The sequence below is a fragment of the Apis mellifera genome, linkage group LG11 (genome assembly GCF_003254395.2).
Source record: "Apis mellifera strain DH4 linkage group LG11, Amel_HAv3.1, whole genome shotgun sequence".
In the NCBI taxonomy this organism is placed as follows: Eukaryota; Metazoa; Arthropoda; class Insecta; order Hymenoptera; family Apidae; genus Apis; species Apis mellifera.
The window spans coordinates 11,123,566-11,141,748 of NC_037648.1; the positions used below are offsets into that span (position 1 = coordinate 11,123,566).

Consider the following 18,183-nt stretch of genomic DNA (forward strand, 5'->3'; position numbering starts at 1 on the left):
CAATGATGAATTATAAGAATCAACAATGAATCTACGGCAACTATGGTTACTACAACCATGATCGATCCCCAAGCAAGTTGCAAATATACGTAGAAAAAATAATTATCATCGTTAAAAAATAAATAATTAACTTTGAGTAGTTGTTGTCGTGGTCGAGTTTCGTTTAATGGAAGAACGATGTCCAATATGGGAGAAAGTAATGGAATCAGTAGGAACAATATCAAAGCTGTCAATAATGCACCTAAAAAATATACTTGATGATCATTACAATTATTTAATCTCAGAAAAGTATATCTAACTTTTCAGAAACTAAATAATTAATCTTAATTTAATTCTGGCACAATTGACAAATTAAAAATCTAAAAAAACTATAATATACTTCGGTATAATTGCGCCATTTTGTTTCCTTGTATAATAGTATTATCAAGAATATGCAATTCGTTGTTTAATTTCAGCTTGTCCCATTCACTTGCCACAAATTGAAATAATTTGTCAAACTGGAAAAAATATATTATTCTAAGAAAAAATTCTTTTGTATAATTAAAAAATTACTTACGTTTTCCCTATAGAAATATATATTTAATATTTTAACGGCACTAATGGTAGCTGCGATAAAATGTGGTAGACCCTCGATCACTGCATCCATATTCTTGTCACATAACGACGTATACAACTCTATTGACTAATGATTTCAATTGTTTAACGTTACCTTTATTTTATTACGTAGAATTCACTCGCTTTAGTTTTCTTATTTCTATAAAATGTGATTTCCTTACCGTTGGAACAATATTGCCCGAAATACTAATCACCACCACTGTTACTATAAAATTTCTGAACTCATTCTTTAAACGCGGATCTTGTCCCAGAAGTTGAAAGTATTTCTCGACCATTTTATAGTAAGGAATATCAAATATTTCGGGATACTGTCTTTCGGTTTTCTGAAATACTGAGTAACTTAAGTTTAAATATAATAAAAGTTACTCTTTGCTATTTTAAATATAACGAGAAAAAATGATTAACATAATATCAATATATTTTTAATTTGTAAAAAAATTAAATATTTCATTATATAAATTATATTCTGTTTCTCTTACTATCCATATTTCCAGTATTGCAGTACTATCGTAGAAACAATCGTCGTTTGAATCTTCTTCCTTCCAGAATGGAAGAAATCAATCTGATAAATGCAATTAAACTCGACATTTGATGATACACTATGCATCTAACCGAATATATAATTTTTAAGTATAATTTCGATTCGTTTCTTTATACGACAGGTATACATCATTGCATACTTAAATTAATCGGCATTGTGCGACAATTGTATTATAGATAAGAAAATGATAATTCTACGGTTGTATTGACACTTGCCACTTATGTTGAAAATCGAACATCTACGATTATCCTGAAATATTGATTCCTATGGTTGCAATATGGCACTCGCTAAACATTCGGTGATAGACAAAAGATTTACAAATTATTGTGCATTGAAAATTATTAAATTCTAAAAAAATTATCTCTAAACAGTGGTGTTCCAATAATACAAATTTCTTCGACCTCCAAATATGAGTTCCCCTTGTTGGATTCAGTCGAACATTGTTATTTGCAAAATGTGGATAGTATGGATAACTTTACAAAAGTATTTCTAAAACTATCATTTCTTCTCGTTAAAATTTAAAAATTCTATTTTCAGTTCATCATAAGTGAAACTAATTCTAAAACTAATGAAATGTTGATTAATTCATTATTTTGATATGATTTTCTTATGGTAATATATAATCTTTTTTACACATTTAAATATTACAGCATTTATATGTTTGATAAAGTCATTTATAATTATTTAACAATAGATACAATAATTATGTTACTACTATTATTCACATCCTTATTTATTTTATAGATAGAAAATATAATATATTTTCGATATGGATAACGTAGAATCATTATTTCAGCGACATTATCATTGTGAAATACGACATGCACGTTTTAAAAGTCTTGAAAAGAAAATGATTGTAAGTAATAATTCATATAATACAACTATATTAGCTTTATATTCGTACGTACTATGCCGAAATTTTCTATGTTCATTTCATACAATCCACCTGCCGACAACGTACATAATTTCTTACTCCTTATTTGCATTATGTAGAGTACTTTTTGAATTCGTACAGGTGCTCTATACCATATGCAACTGTATCTGTTATATAATATCGTTATATTAGTACTTGTTAGAATAATTTACTATTTATTTTTACATAGAGTGAACGCATACATATTATTTGAAAACTCAGAGCAATGATCCAAGAGTACTTGTCCAGGTAAACTGAGTACGAATAAATGGAATTGATTAGCCCCGCAAAATACAGCGCTTCTAATTGCTTCCTCTGGTCTATCCAAATTTACGACTGCCTGTAAAATAATAGGTATGTTGATGATCTTTTCAACTATTCAATTTAATCGTTTGATTTTATTGATTAAATTGATTTTTACTTGGACAGCTGTCGCGCTTATGGCCAACATATTTAACCCAACTTGAATAAGATAACTATTTCGATTACTTTCATTCAGAATATTATAAAACCTCAAAATTTAACGCAATGAATGAATTAGTTATTACAATTATTTGAAACGTGTATTTTATTGTTAATTTGATAAATACAAACTGGATGGCTTCATCGTGCATGATCACGCAATTCTTGATTTGTTCGTACGTATAATTATTTAAAACAGTTCCGTTAAACGATTTCGCATTGCTTATTACTTTTTGCACTTGGTATCTGGTATTTATGATGAAAAATATATATTTTATAAAAAAATAAATATTTATAAGAAGAGATATAACATTATATACTTATATATACTTGTATGTTTTTTGTAGCATGATCATATTTACCCGCAAACTGTAAATAATCCGCTGCAATGATGAATTATGAGAATCAATAATGAATCTACGGCAACTGAGGTCACCACAACTATAATTGATCCCCAAGCAAGTTGCAAATATACGTAGAAAAAATAATCGTCATCGTTAAAAACCAAATAATTAACTTTGAGAAGTTGTTGTCGTGGGCGAGTTTCATTCAATGGAAGAAATACGTCTAACATAGGAGAAATTAATGGAATCAATAAGAACAATACCAAAGCTATCAACAGTGCACCTAAAAGGTATATACTTAATAATTTAATTTGCAAAATATTAATAAAAATGATGTTATTTAATAATTATGGTAATCAAAAGCAAAATTGATCAAAACTTTAAATTAAAAATCGTTAATTAATTCTAATTCAGTATCAAATATATATCTAAATTTTTTCAAAACAATTTGTCGGAAATTAAATAATTAAATTTGACAAAATTTACGATCAATTTTGCTTCTGGAACAATTCACAAATTAAAAATCTAAAAAATTATAATATACTGCGATATAAGTGTGCTGTTCTGTTTCCTCTTATAATGGTTTTATCGAGAATATGCAATTCATTGTTTAATTTCAGCTTGTTCCACTCATTTGTTACAAATTGAAATAATTTGTCAAACTGGAAAATAATATATTTTTTGAAAAAATATATTATTCTAAGAAAAAATTTTTTTGTATAATTAAAAAAAATTACTTACGTTTTCCCTATAGAAATATACATTCAATATTTTAACAGCACTGATGGTAGCTGCGATAAAATGTGGTAGACCCTCGATCACTGCGTCCATATTCTTGTCACATAACGATGTATATAACTCTATTGACTAATGATTTCAATTGTTTAACGTTACCTTTATTTTATTACGTAGAAATTCACTCGATTCACTTTCCTCATTTCTATAAAATGTTCAACGTGATTTCCTTACCGTTGGAACAATATTGCCCGAAATACTAATCACCACCACTGTTACTATAAAATTTCTGAACTCATTCTTTAAACGCGGATCTTGCCCCAAAAGTTGAAAATATTTCTCGACCATTTTATAGTAAGGAATGTCAAATATATCGGGACACTGTCTTCTGGTTTTCTGAAATACTAAATGTCTTAAATTTAAATTAATTTCACTACAATTCGTAATTGTAGTCGTTTTAAATATCAGAAATATAATTAATATAAAATTAATAACGTTATTTATGATTATGAAACTAAAAAAAAAAAAAAACAAAAAATTATTTTGTTACATTCTGCTCTTGTTTTTTTTTTTTCTTACTATTCATATTTCTAAGTTCATAACTTGAAACTAATCTGAAAGACTGAATGTACTTATTTTTTTTCTATAAGTCAATCTGACGAATGTAAATCTAAAATTATATTTCGATAGTATTGTAGCATATAATTGCAGAAAAGCAATATCGATAATAATATATAACTACGTAAAATTGCAGAAATAACATATGACTGCAAATCAATCACTTATCAATTTCATATTATAGAATAATTTTTGAACTATGATATTGTCTACAGTCTTTGCATTGTAGAGACAAGAAAATAGCTTGATAATTGATATCCGGCAGTTTACTTTGGAGAAAGAAGATCTATGATTATACTAAAATATTGATTACGCTTGTTGCAGTATGGAGTTTACTAAGCGTACAAAGATTTTCCAATAATTTTCCACTTAAATTTGACGAATTTGAATTCTTAAAAAGTAAATTTATTCGCAGTATGTATTCTCAGTGTTTTCAATAACAATATCTATTGCTGATGATTCTCATTTCGTTTCGAAGAAAATATATATAAATTTTATTCTTTCAGATTAAAATTTAATTATATAAATAATTATAATATATTTTTATGATAATATCCAATCTCATAAAAATTCAATCATAATTCTGATAAAATTTACATAAGTTTAAAATTAATACATGATAATTAAATGAAAAATATTGTTTTTAAATGTATGTATGTATGATAAAGTTTTTGAAATATATTAAATACATACATATTATTTACAAATTCAGCAGAATGATCCAAAAATATCTATCCAGATAAGCTAAGTAGAAATAAATGGAATTATTGATTAGCTAAACAAAATAAAAAATTCTTGCTGTTCCAGGTATTATTTAAATTCTAATATAATAATAAATTGCTAGCTGAAAAATCAAGAAATTAATTATTATTCAGAAGTTTTTTTTCCAAGTTGAGTTATCATTTACAGAACTGTCTTTAGTTGAACAGCTGTCGAACTTATGCCGAACATAGTTAATCCAACCTCAATCAGGTAATTATTTCTGTCATTTATAATATTGCAGAACCTCAAAATGGAACGAAATAATGTTAGTTATTAATAACTAAATGATAATATATTTTATTATTTTTACGAACCATATGGCTTCGTCATGCGTGATCACATAATTCTTGAATTTTTTATAAGTATATTTTAACTTCATCAATCGATGAATTTGATTTTGATGAGACTTTTTCGATTTGATATTTATTATTTTTTAATAAATATCATCAGAATTTAATTTAGAATAAACATTTAATTAGAATAATTTAAAACAAAGATTAAAAATTTGATTTTGAAAGATTTAAAATTTTATTATAGAAATATATTCAAAATATACAATCAAAAAATTTCCAAAAAAAAATATTGGTTATATATATATTTAAAATTGTAGTTAATAAATATAATTTTATAAAATTTTATGGATCAATTCACATTATATCATTCATATATTTATTTTATATCATTTTCATTCACTAAAATAAAAAAATTATTTTTATAGTTTACTGAAAGTGGAATGATGTTATGAAATATATGTCAATTCATTATTTTGGTAAGATCTGTAATATCTTTTATACATTATACAACATTTTGTTTATTTGCAACATTTGTTTTTTTGATAAAGTTTTTTATACTATTTAATATTAATAATGTACATTAATTATTTCTACTACTATTCATATCCTTAGTTAATTTGGATAGAGAATATAATAGATTTAGTTGTACATTTTCTATAAACATCGTAGAATCATTATTTCAACGACATTATCATGGTGAAGTATGACATACACGTTTTAAAAGTCTTGAAATAAAATTAAATAATAATTAGCAAAATATCTATTTTTATAATATCTTTATCATATACTATCATATACTACATACTATTCCGAAGTTCTCGATATTCATATCATACAATCCACCTGCAGTTAATGCACATAGTTTTTTACTTCTTATTTGCATCATATAAAGCATTTTTTGAATTTCCAATGATGTTCCATACCACGTGGTATCATATCTGTTTTAATATTAATCAAATATTAAATTCGAGGTATCGATTATTATAATTAATTATATTAAATACATACATAGCATTTGCAAAATCAGCACAATGATCCAAAAGTATTTGTCCAGGTAGACTGAGCAAAAACAAATGAAATTGATTAGCCCCAAAAAATACAGCACTTCTAATTGCTACATCAGGTCTGTCTAAATTTATGACTGTCTGAAAGATAAAATAATTAATTAAATAAAATTTTCAACAGTTTGTACGTGTCGTTATTCGGATAATTATATTTACTTGAACGGCTGTCGTACTCATACCCAGCATATTTAATCCAACCTGAATTAAATAACTATACTGACAGTTTTCATTCAAAATATTATAAAACCTCCAAGTGCAATGAAAAAAGCAATTTAATGCGATAATTATTTAGTAATATATCATAATTTAATATTAATTAATGAATACGCACTCTATAACTTCGTTATGCATGATTACACAAGTTCTAAATTTTTCATACGACGAATTCTCAGAAAACGCATCTTTAGAAACTAAATTCGAATTCATTGTTGCTTCTAAAACTTGAACTCTGTATTTGTCAAAAAATTGGCAGTGAAAATTATGAGATTTATCATAAAAAGATGTACTATTTCGAATATTTTATATTTATTTGCATTACCCACACACAGCAAACAATCCGCTGTTAAAGTGGATTATAAGAATGTAGAACCAATCAGCAGCGATTATAGTCAGTACGACAATAATTGATCCCCAAGCTAACTGTAAGTATATGTAAAAAAAGTAGTCATCAGTGTCGAAAATAATGTAATTAACTCTAAGTAGTTGTTGCCGAGATCGGGTTTGATTTAATGGATGAACAATGTCCAGAATAGGAGAAACTAGTGGGACCAACAAGAATAAAATTAGAAAAGAAAATAAGGTATCTGAAAAAAGGTATAAAATTAGAAAAGAAAATAAGGTATCTGAAATTTTTGTAAAATTTGAACAAAAATAATTAAGTTCAGAAATAAAGATAATAATACTTACTTCGATACAATTTTGCCATTCTTTTGCCTTGCATGATTGTTTCATCAAGAGCATTCAATTCATATATTGATTTTAGTTGTTGCCACTTTTTTATCACAAAATGAAACAATATGTTATACTATGAAATAATATGAAAAATATTTACAATCACTTATTTCATAAAAATTTGTTGAAATAAATAATAAATTTACCTACATTTTGTCTGTTGAAATGTAAATTTAATAATTTAACGGCACTAATCGAAGATGCGATAAAATGCGGTATACATTCAATCACACCGTCCATATCCTTGTTACGTAACGATATGTATAATTCAAGCGTCTAATAATTGAATTATTTAATAACATTACCTGATTATTTATTCGTTATTATGATTTCGTGGAATTTATCCTATTTAATTTCGTTTCTATGATATTTTTTTCTAGAATATCTTGTGTATTTTTCTTACCGTTGGGATGAGAATGCTTGCAATACTAATTACCAATATAAATACGATAATATTTCTAAATTCGTTTTTTTGACGTGGATCTTGTCCCAAAAATCGTATGTATTTCTCCATCATTTTGTAATAAGGAATATCATATATTTCATTATGCTGTTTTTTAGTTTTCTGAAATACTGAAAGTCCTGAAGATAAGTTTAAAATATTATTTACAATTAAATTGTTCCAAATATATACAAAAATGATTAATATAACATTAATGTTACAATATTCAAAGCAAGATAAGTTTTTTTTTAATTTTAATCTTTAATGCAAATTTTTCTTACTATCCATGACAGCAACGTTGCAACTTGTACAACCTGTATGAAGTAAATGTCTTTAAGTGAATCTATATGGTCTAAATCTATGCGTATTTTTCTTTCTAAAACTGTAAAAATCAATCTGACAAATGCAATTGAACATTATTACTGAAAATGACTACGAATCATTTACTTATTTGACACATATATATTAAAATATAATTTTCAAGACAGCAACAATTGTTTCGTACATAAGAAAATTCATTTTCCAATAACTTTACGGCATCCCTTTATACAATAAAATTGAAGGTAGATGATTGCCGTGAAATATTGATTTGTATTTAGTTGTATGTAGTTTCAATAAGGTATTCGATAATAGGTCGAAGATTATCATATCACTCTATTGAATTCTTATAAATTCTAAAAATATCTTTGTATTTCTTTTTGTAATACTTTGTAACACTTTGTAGTAACAATATACAATTTTCAACTACTAAGAATTTATTAATTTTTTAATTAAAAAAAGAATTTAAGATAATTATTTGTAGAATATAAATATTTATTGTAACTTTACAGAAATGATAATTGTTTGACTTGATATACTTAACGCTTTTATTGTTTATTCTTTCATCTTTATTAATTGAAACAGTGAGTATATTTGCGAAATGAAATTTTGATAAGACATTTAATCTTTCGTTTAAATATCATATAACAAATGTAATTTGACAATTTTATTCTTATATTCAATAATATAATTTAAATTATTCAATACATACATTCATACTAGCAATATACAATCATGTTTATTTTGTTCTAAAATTTTTTGTTAAATCTGCATATGATTTGATGTTTTACGGATAATATTATTTCAGCGACAATATCATAGTGATGTATGACATGCATGTTTTTAGAGCCTCGAAATAAATATAAATGATTATTAATATTTGTTAATATATATATTATTAAGAACTTTATATATTGCAATACATACTGTTCCAAAGTTCTCCATATTCATTTCGTATAATCCACATGCCGTTAATGAACATGGCTTTTTACATCTTATTTGCATCACATAAAACATTTTTTGAACTTCTATTGGCATATTATACCATGAGGACATAAATCTGCCATAATATCAGCAAAGTTACATTTGTGCTCTTAATCATTTATATTCTATATAAGAACATGCGATACATACATGTTATTTTTTAGATTAGAATAGTGATTTAAAAGTATTTGTCCAGGTATACTAAGAATAAATAAATGAAATTGGGCAGCTATAAGAAATACAGCGCTTTTAATTGCCACTTCCAATTTATCTAAATTTAAAACTACCTGAAAAATAAAACTATTCATTATATCTAAAATCTTTTCTTATCTCTTTTTGATTTTTCAGATTGATCTTTACTTGTACAGCTGATATACTTGTTGCCATTATATTTGTTCCAACTAAAAAGAGGTAAGTATTTCGACTGCTCTCGTCTAAAATACTGAAAAATCTAAAAATATTATGAAAAAGTAAATTAGACATATTCAATGATTAATTTATAACTTGTTATTCTCAATTATTTTATAAATACGAACTGAATAGCTTCACTGTGAACGATTAAACAATTTTTAAATTGTTCGTATATATGTATATTCGAAAAAACTTTTTCAGCGAATATCTTTTGAATTTGATACCTAATGAGAGAGAAAATAATTAAAATTTGTATATTAAGTACGAGAAGATTAATAATGTATTTCTTATAATAATATTTACCCACATACTGCAAACATTCCACTATTATGATGAATTATAAGAATATACAACCAATCAAAAATAATTATGACTATCACACAAACAAATGAGCTCCAAACTAATTGAAAATATACGTAAAAAAAATAATCTTCGTGGTTAAAAATAAAGTAATTAACTCTATATAGTTGTTGTCTTGGTCGAGTTTCATTTAAAGGATAAACAATGTCCAAAATAGGAAAAATTAATGGTACGAAAAAAAAAATTGTCATAGAGAGCAATAATGTGTCTGAAAAGTAAGTATACTTTATTATTATATAGATTATATTTAAAAAATAAAAATAAAAATATTTTAAATAGATAAATATTTTGATTACAAAAATAATATCGTACTTTTGTATATTTGTGCCATTTTATTGCCTTGCATGATGATTTCTTCCAGGATACGTATTTCATTGTTTAATTTCAATTGATACCATTGCTTTGCCACAAATGTAAATAATTTTTTGAACTATAAAATATAATATTTTGTACTAAATACGATATTTATATAATTAGATATTCACGTACGTTTTCACTGTTGTTATATATATTTTGCAGTTTAAACATAGCAACTATACATACACCTAAGGACGGCAAGCATTCGAACATAGCATCTATATTTTTTGCATGTAATGATGTGTATATTGCGAACATCTAATGAATTTCATTTCGATTATTTAATAAAATTATCTTATTATTTTATTACATGCATTTTTTCGAATTCATTCTTTTTATTATTCTTTCTAAAATATTCAATATTGTTTTCTTACCAATGGCAGAGTAACGCTTATAATGGAAATCGCCACTAAAATTATGATAATATTTTTAGGTGGATATAATCCTGATAATATCAACCATTTCTTCAATGATTTATAATAAGGGATTTCAAATATATCAAGACACTGTTCTTCATATATCTGAAATACTAAATGCTGTAAATTCAGATTATTTTTCCAAAAAATCATTTCTTACAATATGTTTATATATAAATATATATTGAAATAATATAAAAATACGAATAACATTAAATGTAATTTAACGTTTTTTCTTACTATGCACATTTGCAATATTGTAAAATTATAGAGACACTTGTTCCAAAACCAATATCTTCTTGAATGTCTTTCTTTTTAGAGAGGAAGAGATCAATCTGATAAATGCAGTTATATTCAATGTACGATAATATTCGATATATGTAACAGTAGGTATTACGAATAATTGCGAATCATTTCCTTGTAAGACACATATCTATTATTGCACACTTGTTAAATTAACTTATGCAACAATTGTTTTGTAGATAAGAAAATGACTGTACGAAACAGCTGTATTGGCGTATCTGCCTTTTATGCTTAAAATCGAAGATCCATGATTATCTTGAAATATTGATTGCTTGCAATATGATGTTTAACGGTCAGTGATAGACAGAAGAATAATTTCCAAATTATTGTATATTGAAAATTACTGAATTCTAAAAAAATCGTATATTTCTGTATTTAATAATACTAATTCTTTGGATTTTCAACTATGAATTCTCTTTTTCAGAGTCAGTGAAAAATTGTTATTTGCGATATGTGGATAACATATATAATTTTATAAAATTTTGTAAATCAACATTCACTTTATATCGTATTAATTCGCAAAAATAAAAAAATTCTCTTTGTAATTTACTAAAAGTGGAATGGTGCTATGTTGATCAATACGTTATTTTGGTAAGATTTATAATATTTTTTATACATTACAATATTACAAGATTTTGTTTTATTTGTGTGTTTAACAAAATTTGTTACGATGTTTTACTATTTAATATTAACAATATTAATTATTTTTACTATTATTCGTATCCTTAATTAATTTGGATAGGAAATATAATAGATTTGGCTGTATATTTTTTATGAATATTGTAGAATCATTTGAACGACATTATCATGGTGAAGTATGACATACACGTTTTAAAAGTCTTGAAATAAAATTAAATAATAATTAGCAAAATATCTATTGTTATAATATCTTTATCATATACTACATACTATTCCGAAGTTCTCGATATTCATATCATACAATCCACCTGCAGTTAATGCACATAGTTTTTTACTTCTTATTTGCATCATATAAAGCATTTTTTGAATTTCCAATGATGTTCCATACCACGTGGAATCATATCTGTTTTAATATTAATCAAATATTAAATTCGAGTTATCGATTATTATAATTATTCATATTAAATACATACATAGCATTTGCAAAATCAGCACAATGATCCAAAAGTATTTGTCCAGGTAGACTGAGCAAAAACAAATGAAATTGATCGGCACCAAAAAATACAGCGCTTCTAATTGCTACATCCGGTCTGTCTAAATTAATGACTGTCTGAAAGATAAAATAATTAATTAAATAAAATTTTCAACAGTTTGTACGTATCGTTATTCGGATAATTATATTTACTTGAACGGCTGTCGTACTCATACCCAGCATATTTAATCCAACCTGAATTAAGTAACTATACTGACAGTTTTCATTCAAAATATTATAAAACCTCCAAGTGCAATGAAAAAAACAATTTAATGCGATAATTATTTGCTAGTATATCATAATTTAATATTAATTAATGAATACGTACTCTATAACTTCGTTATGCATGATTACACAAGTTCTAAATTTTTCATACGACGAATTCTCAGAAAACGCATCTTTAGAAATTAAATTCGAATTCATTGTTGCTTCTAAAACTTGAACTCTGTATTTGTCAAAAAATTGGCAGCGAAAATTATGAGATTTATCATAAAAAGATGTACTATTTCGAATATTTTATATTTATTTGCATTACCCACACACCGCAAACAATCCGCTGTTAAAGTGGATTATAAGAATGTAGAACCAATCAGCAGCGATTATAGTGAGTACGACAATAATTGATCCCCAAGCTAATTGTAAGTATACGTAAAAAAAATAATCATCAATGTCGAAAACAATGTAATTAACTCTAAGAAGTTGTTGTCGAGATCGGGTTTGATTTAATGGATGAACAATGTCCAGAATAGGAGAAACTAGTGGGACTACCAAGAACAAAATTAAAAAAGAAAATAAGGTATCTGAAAAAAGACAGGTTTATTTTTGTAAAATTTGAACGAAAATAATTAAGTTAAGAAATAAAGATAATAATACTTACTTCGATACAATTGTGCCATTTTTTTTCCTTGCATGATTGTTTCATCAAGAGCGTTCAATTCATATGTTGATTTCAATTGTTGCCACTTTTTTGTCACAAAATGAAACAATATGTTATACTATGAAATAATATGAATAATATTTAAAATTATTTATTTCGTAAAAATTTATTGAAAAATAATAAATTTCTCCTACGTTTTGTCTGTTGAAATGTAAATTTAATAGTTTGACGGCACTAATCGAAGATGCGATAAAATGAGGTATACATTCAATCACACCGTCCACATCCTTGTTACGTAACGATATATATAATTCAAGTGTCTAATAATTCAATTTATAAAGTTATCTGATTATTTATTTTATCTCATAGAATTTATTCTATTTAATTTCATCTCATTGTTTTTTCTAGAACGTTATTTAAAATATAATTTTCTTACCGTTGGAATTACAATACTTGCGATACTAATTATCAATATAAATACGATAATATTTCTAAATTCGTCTTTTTGACGTGGATCTTGTCCCAAAAATCGTATGTATTTCTCCATCATTTTGTAATAAGGAATATCATATATTTCATTATGCTGTTTTTCAATTTTCTGAAATACTGAAAGTCCTGAAGATAAATTTAAAATATTATTTATCGTTAAATTGTTCCAAATATATATGAAAATGATTAATTAATATAACATTAATGTTACAATATTCAAAGCAAGATAAGCTTTTTTTTAATTTTAATCTTTAATATGATTTTTTCTTACTATCCATGATTCCAAAACGACAACGTTGCAACTTGTATGATGAAGAAGTAAACGTTTTTAAATGAATCTATGTGGTCTAAATCTGTGCATATTTTTCTTTCTAAAACTGTAAAAATCAATCTGACGAATGGAATTCAACACGATTTTTGATGTTACTGAAAACTGGCTACGAATCATTCACTTATTTGACACGTATAGATTAAAGTATAATTTTCAAAACGAGGGAACAATTGTATCGTACATAAGAAAATTCTTTTTCCAATAACTTTACGGCATCCGCTTATGCAATAAAACTAAAGGTAGATGATTACTGTGAAATATTGATTTGTATTTAGTAGTTTCAATGAGGTATTCAATAATAGGTCGAAGATTATCACTCTATCACTTGAATTCTTATAAATTCTAAAAATATCTTTGTATTTCTATCTGTAGTATTTTCTAGTATTTAGAATTGTTTCGGTTTTCAATTACAAATTTTTTAAACTAAATATCTAATTTCAATTATCAAGTACAATTTTAAATCATGCAGATATATATTAAAGTCATTTGATGATATTTTAGGTATAATATATTGTAAATATAAATATCCATATGAAAATGTTATTTAATTTAGAAATGGAAAATCTATAATTATCTTGAGATATTAATCACATACAAATCACTCATTGAATAATGATAAACAATAAATTTTCAAATAATTTGAATTGAATTCTTATTAAAAAGTAATTATAAAAAAGATATCGTTTTCAGTAATGTTTTCTAACACTAATAATTTCTTCATTTCGTTTGAATTATTTGATAAGTTAAGTTTATGACAATTGCAAGGCCTTAAAATCACAATGAGTACAATTTTCAATATAATAATAATCTATATGTATAAATGATCATAGATGATTTATTTAGATTATTTATTTTAATAAGAAAGAAAATATTAAAAATCTCTGTTATATTAAATATATTACAAATAATTAATCGAAAAAGAAAAGTGTTTGTGTAACAATGTTAGTTATATAATATTAAAAATAAAAATAATTCATCATCATTGATTAAAATATTTTTTTCTGTTTCAGTTTTCTTTGCGAATTAATTCATAACGAATTATTTATTAGTGCATAAATATAAATATTCGTGAGAATGCTAGAAAATCCAATGGGATAAAATAGAGATCATAATTGGTAATTATTATATTTGCATATAATTTTATTTGCACGTTTGATGTAAATTACTTAACATCAAGTAAAACATTATGTGATGAAACTCTTGATATGAGTTATTTAACATTGTATTATTTTAACGACAGCATCATAGTAAAGTACGATATACAAGCTTTGAAAGTCTTGGAATGAAAAAATTATAAAAATTAAATTTAATTAATAATAATTGTGATACCTATACGAGTATTGTGTTACATACTGTTCCAAAGTTTTCCATATTCAACTCGTACAATCCGTATACTGTTAACGCGCATGATTTTTTACTCCTCATTAACATTATGTTGAACATTTTTTGAATTTTTACTGGTAATTTATACCACATAGAACAATATCTGTTGAAATGAAACATTATTTTTTTGTATATAATTTATAATATATATTATTTGTGTTTTGTAGGATATTATGTATGCATACATTGTATTGGAAAGTTCGGCACAATGATCGAGAAGAATCTGTCCAGGTAAGCTAAGCACAAATAAATGAAATTGATTGGCTCCACAAAATACAGCGTTTCTGATCGCCTCTTGTGGTCTGGTATCCAAATTCACGGCTAACTGAAAATATAAAATTATTAAAAATTTTTCTAATTTTATTTTCGTTTTCTGAACGAATTAGAATTGTCTTTACTTGAAAAGCTGTAGTGCTTATACCCATTATATTTATTCCAATCTGAAGCAAATAACTCAGTTGGCTACTATTATTTAGAATATTATAAAACCTAAAAATAAAAAATTAGTAATGTTTGTTAATTATTTGATAATTTTTTACAATTGATCGATAAATACTAACTTGATTGCTTTCTTGTGCTTTATCACGCAATTTTTCAATTCTTTATATGAGCACTTTTCAATATCAGTAAACACTGTCAAATCTTTTACTGTTTTTTGAATTTCGTAACTGAATTTATAATCAAGAATTAGAAATAGTTAGAAAAAATAATCACGATTTGATTGTACATTTCTTTTATATTTACCTACACACCGCGAACAATCCACACACATGATGAATTATAATTATATACAAAGAATCTACGGTAATTACGATCATCACGATAACAATTGCACCCCAAGCCAATTGCAAATACACGTAGAAAAAGTAATCATCAGCGTTAAAAACCATGTAATTGACTCTAAGTAATTGTTGTCGTGATCGAGTTTGATTTAATGCATCAATCATATCCAGAATAGGAAAGTACATAGGAACAAGTAAAAACAATATCAAAAAAGACAATAAAGTATCTGGAAAGAATAGAAGTTAAATGCAAAATAATAAGAAAATAAATTTGTGTATAAAATTCTTTAAAATTAAAAAATTAAAACACGATAGCTTACTGCGATATAAGTGCGCTATTTTGCTACCCTGAATAGTGATTTCTTCTAGAATATGCAATTCATTTAATTTCAACTCATCCCATTCTTTCACCACAAATTCTAATAGTTTATTAAACTATAAGTACAAATATATTTTTTAGACTTTGTATATATAAAAAAAAAAAAAAAGAAAATTTTTATTACATGGTGTTTTTCACATACATTTTCTCTATTGAAATGCACATTCAATATTTTAACAACACTGCTCAAACTTGCGCATAAATTCGGCAAACATTCCATTACTGCATCCGTATTCTTGTCATGTATCGATACATATATTTCAAATGTCTAACATGTTTCCGATTGTTTAACAATATTACCTAATTATTTACTTTGTTTTTTACGCGCAATTTGTTATATTCATATTTTTTTATTTTATATTTAATTTATACCATTATTTGCTATAACATTCATGTTTTCCTTACCGTTGGTATAAATATAGCTATCATGCTAATCAACATAATAATAGTAATAATATTTCTGTATTTACATTCTTGATATGGATCTTGTCCCAAAAATTGTAAATATTTCTTGAGAACTTTATAATAAGGAATGTCGAATATATTGGAATATTCTTTTCCCGTTTTCTGAAACACTTTAAATTTAAATTAATTCCACGAAAAAATTATTTTTCAATCAACTATTTTAAATACTATATAAATATTAATTAAGATTATATGTTAATATTAAAATAAAAGTTTAAATTTATCTCGATAATTTGCATCTTTTTATCTTACTATCCATATTTCCAAATTTGTCGAATAATAAGACGTACAAGCGAATTTAGTGTATACATATGGCAACATACGTTTTAACAAAACTGTCGAGAAAAATAAAAAAGAATTCTTTATAAAGTCAGGGTAGAAAATAATGCATGGTAAATTGATAAAGAAAGTTTATAGGTCTTTTTCGTTCTATAGCAATATTATTCGCTTCGATTATTGTAACAAACGATAATTGTCCTTTCTGGACAAATATATATCATTATATCATTATATTAAAAATCAATAATGGCTGTCGTTGTCCTTTCTGGACAATGTATTATTGTATGTCATATCAGAAATTTATGTGATGTGTAGATAGAAGATAAAAATTATGAAAAGTGATAAATTATCATTGCTTAGAACAGTAATTTAGAATATGAAAGCTGTTACTTTTCCTTCTTAAATCGATATTCCAGTTTGTTGAAAAATTCAATGATAAACAAAATCTTTTGAATTAAGAAAAAAAAAAATAATATTTCACTTACCCGAGTTAGTTTAGTTATCAGAAGTTATTATTTGTAGAGTGACAATTAATCTACTCTTAGTTTTACACAAAAATCTTCTTAAGAGAAATGTTTTGTACTTTTATATTTTGAAAAAGTGATAGCTCTTCTCTTTTTATGTATTATTAATAAAATTAAAAAATTTGAAATTTATAATATTTGTTATAAAAATTGATCAATCTTCAAATTAAATGTATTCAAAATAAAAATGTGATGTTGATGATGAAATAATTAAATTTAAATATTTACAGATATGATCGCATTTGTTTAGTGGAAGTACAATATTCAAAGCAGATTCAAGGAATCAAATTTAGAAATAAATTAAAAATTTTGGGAAATCTTTCGATAATCCAGAGGAAAAATTTCTATACAAATAATAAAGGTAAGTATAATATCTAAAAATAATATAATTATACCAAATATTTTTTTAAAAAATGCAATATTATTTTCATGTTTTAATAATAATAGTATCAAAGACATAGGATTTATATATTTATTATATGTATATATGCTTTATTTACGTGAAAATTTATTCCATGTATAATATTTTGACACATACATATTTAATATTATAATACAATATAAAGTAAATATGCATTATCACATCCATATAAATAATTGATTTTTAGTTCAAT

General features: G+C 24.9%; 4 protein-coding genes and 1 long non-coding RNA gene across 8 annotated transcripts; 1 reads left to right on the forward strand and 4 right to left on the reverse strand.

The window, feature by feature from the left end:
- Nucleotides 1-1,833: 1,833 nt before the first annotated feature.
- Nucleotides 1,834-4,451, reverse strand: LOC102655147. The gene is made up of 10 exons (XM_016915299.2): nucleotides 4,190-4,451; nucleotides 3,845-4,014; nucleotides 3,617-3,742; nucleotides 3,420-3,537; nucleotides 2,894-3,158; nucleotides 2,664-2,777; nucleotides 2,491-2,581; nucleotides 2,273-2,409; nucleotides 2,065-2,197; nucleotides 1,834-1,994 (listed from the first exon to the last, which is right to left on the reverse strand). Exons 1-10 carry the CDS (start codon nucleotides 4,194-4,196, stop codon nucleotides 1,944-1,946), a joined length of 1,212 nt encoding a protein of 403 aa, XP_016770788.1. The 5' UTR covers nucleotides 4,197-4,451; the 3' UTR covers nucleotides 1,834-1,943.
- A 435-nt stretch (nucleotides 4,452-4,886) lies between these two features.
- Nucleotides 4,887-9,790, forward strand: LOC107965274. The gene is made up of 3 exons (XR_001705047.2): nucleotides 4,887-5,200; nucleotides 9,391-9,453; nucleotides 9,655-9,790. It is a non-coding gene; the product is annotated as an uncharacterized LOC107965274 (long non-coding RNA).
- Nucleotides 5,806-8,670, reverse strand: LOC102655180 (odorant receptor 63a-like). Of its 3 annotated transcripts, none has more exons than XM_016915294.2 (10): nucleotides 8,022-8,670; nucleotides 7,702-7,880; nucleotides 7,449-7,574; nucleotides 7,254-7,371; nucleotides 6,886-7,105; nucleotides 6,679-6,795; nucleotides 6,504-6,594; nucleotides 6,292-6,428; nucleotides 6,089-6,221; nucleotides 5,806-6,008 (listed from the first exon to the last, which is right to left on the reverse strand). In XM_016915294.2, the coding sequence occupies exons 1-10, from the start codon at nucleotides 8,026-8,028 to the stop codon at nucleotides 5,958-5,960; spliced, it is 1,179 nt and encodes a 392-aa protein (XP_016770783.1). In that variant the 5' UTR covers nucleotides 8,029-8,670; the 3' UTR covers nucleotides 5,806-5,957. The 3 variants fall into 3 exon arrangements, with proteins under 3 accessions (XP_016770783.1, XP_016770780.1, XP_016770782.1); XM_016915291.2 differs by having other exon boundaries at nucleotides 6,886-7,189; XM_016915293.2 differs by having other exon boundaries at nucleotides 6,886-7,150; nucleotides 8,022-8,669.
- LOC102656805 lies at nucleotides 8,691-10,971 on the reverse strand. Of its 2 annotated transcripts, XM_026443829.1 has the most exons (10): nucleotides 10,827-10,971; nucleotides 10,545-10,691; nucleotides 10,303-10,428; nucleotides 10,126-10,243; nucleotides 9,757-10,021; nucleotides 9,579-9,677; nucleotides 9,403-9,493; nucleotides 9,193-9,329; nucleotides 8,986-9,118; nucleotides 8,691-8,908 (listed from the first exon to the last, which is right to left on the reverse strand). In XM_026443829.1, exons 1-10 carry the CDS (start codon nucleotides 10,833-10,835, stop codon nucleotides 8,858-8,860), a joined length of 1,176 nt encoding a protein of 391 aa, XP_026299614.1. In that variant the 5' UTR covers nucleotides 10,836-10,971; the 3' UTR covers nucleotides 8,691-8,857. The 2 variants fall into 2 exon arrangements, with proteins under 2 accessions (XP_026299614.1, XP_026299613.1); XM_026443828.1 differs by having other exon boundaries at nucleotides 8,691-9,118.
- A 3,917-nt stretch (nucleotides 10,972-14,888) lies between these two features.
- Nucleotides 14,889-16,876, reverse strand: Or98 (odorant receptor 98). Its single transcript, NM_001242985.1, has 9 exons — nucleotides 16,707-16,876; nucleotides 16,444-16,569; nucleotides 16,243-16,357; nucleotides 15,885-16,149; nucleotides 15,701-15,808; nucleotides 15,539-15,629; nucleotides 15,326-15,465; nucleotides 15,111-15,243; nucleotides 14,889-15,033 (listed from the first exon to the last, which is right to left on the reverse strand). Exons 1-9 carry the CDS (start codon nucleotides 16,740-16,742, stop codon nucleotides 14,983-14,985), a joined length of 1,065 nt encoding a protein of 354 aa, NP_001229914.1. The 5' UTR covers nucleotides 16,743-16,876; the 3' UTR covers nucleotides 14,889-14,982.
- Between the last annotated feature and the right edge of the window lie 1,307 nt (nucleotides 16,877-18,183).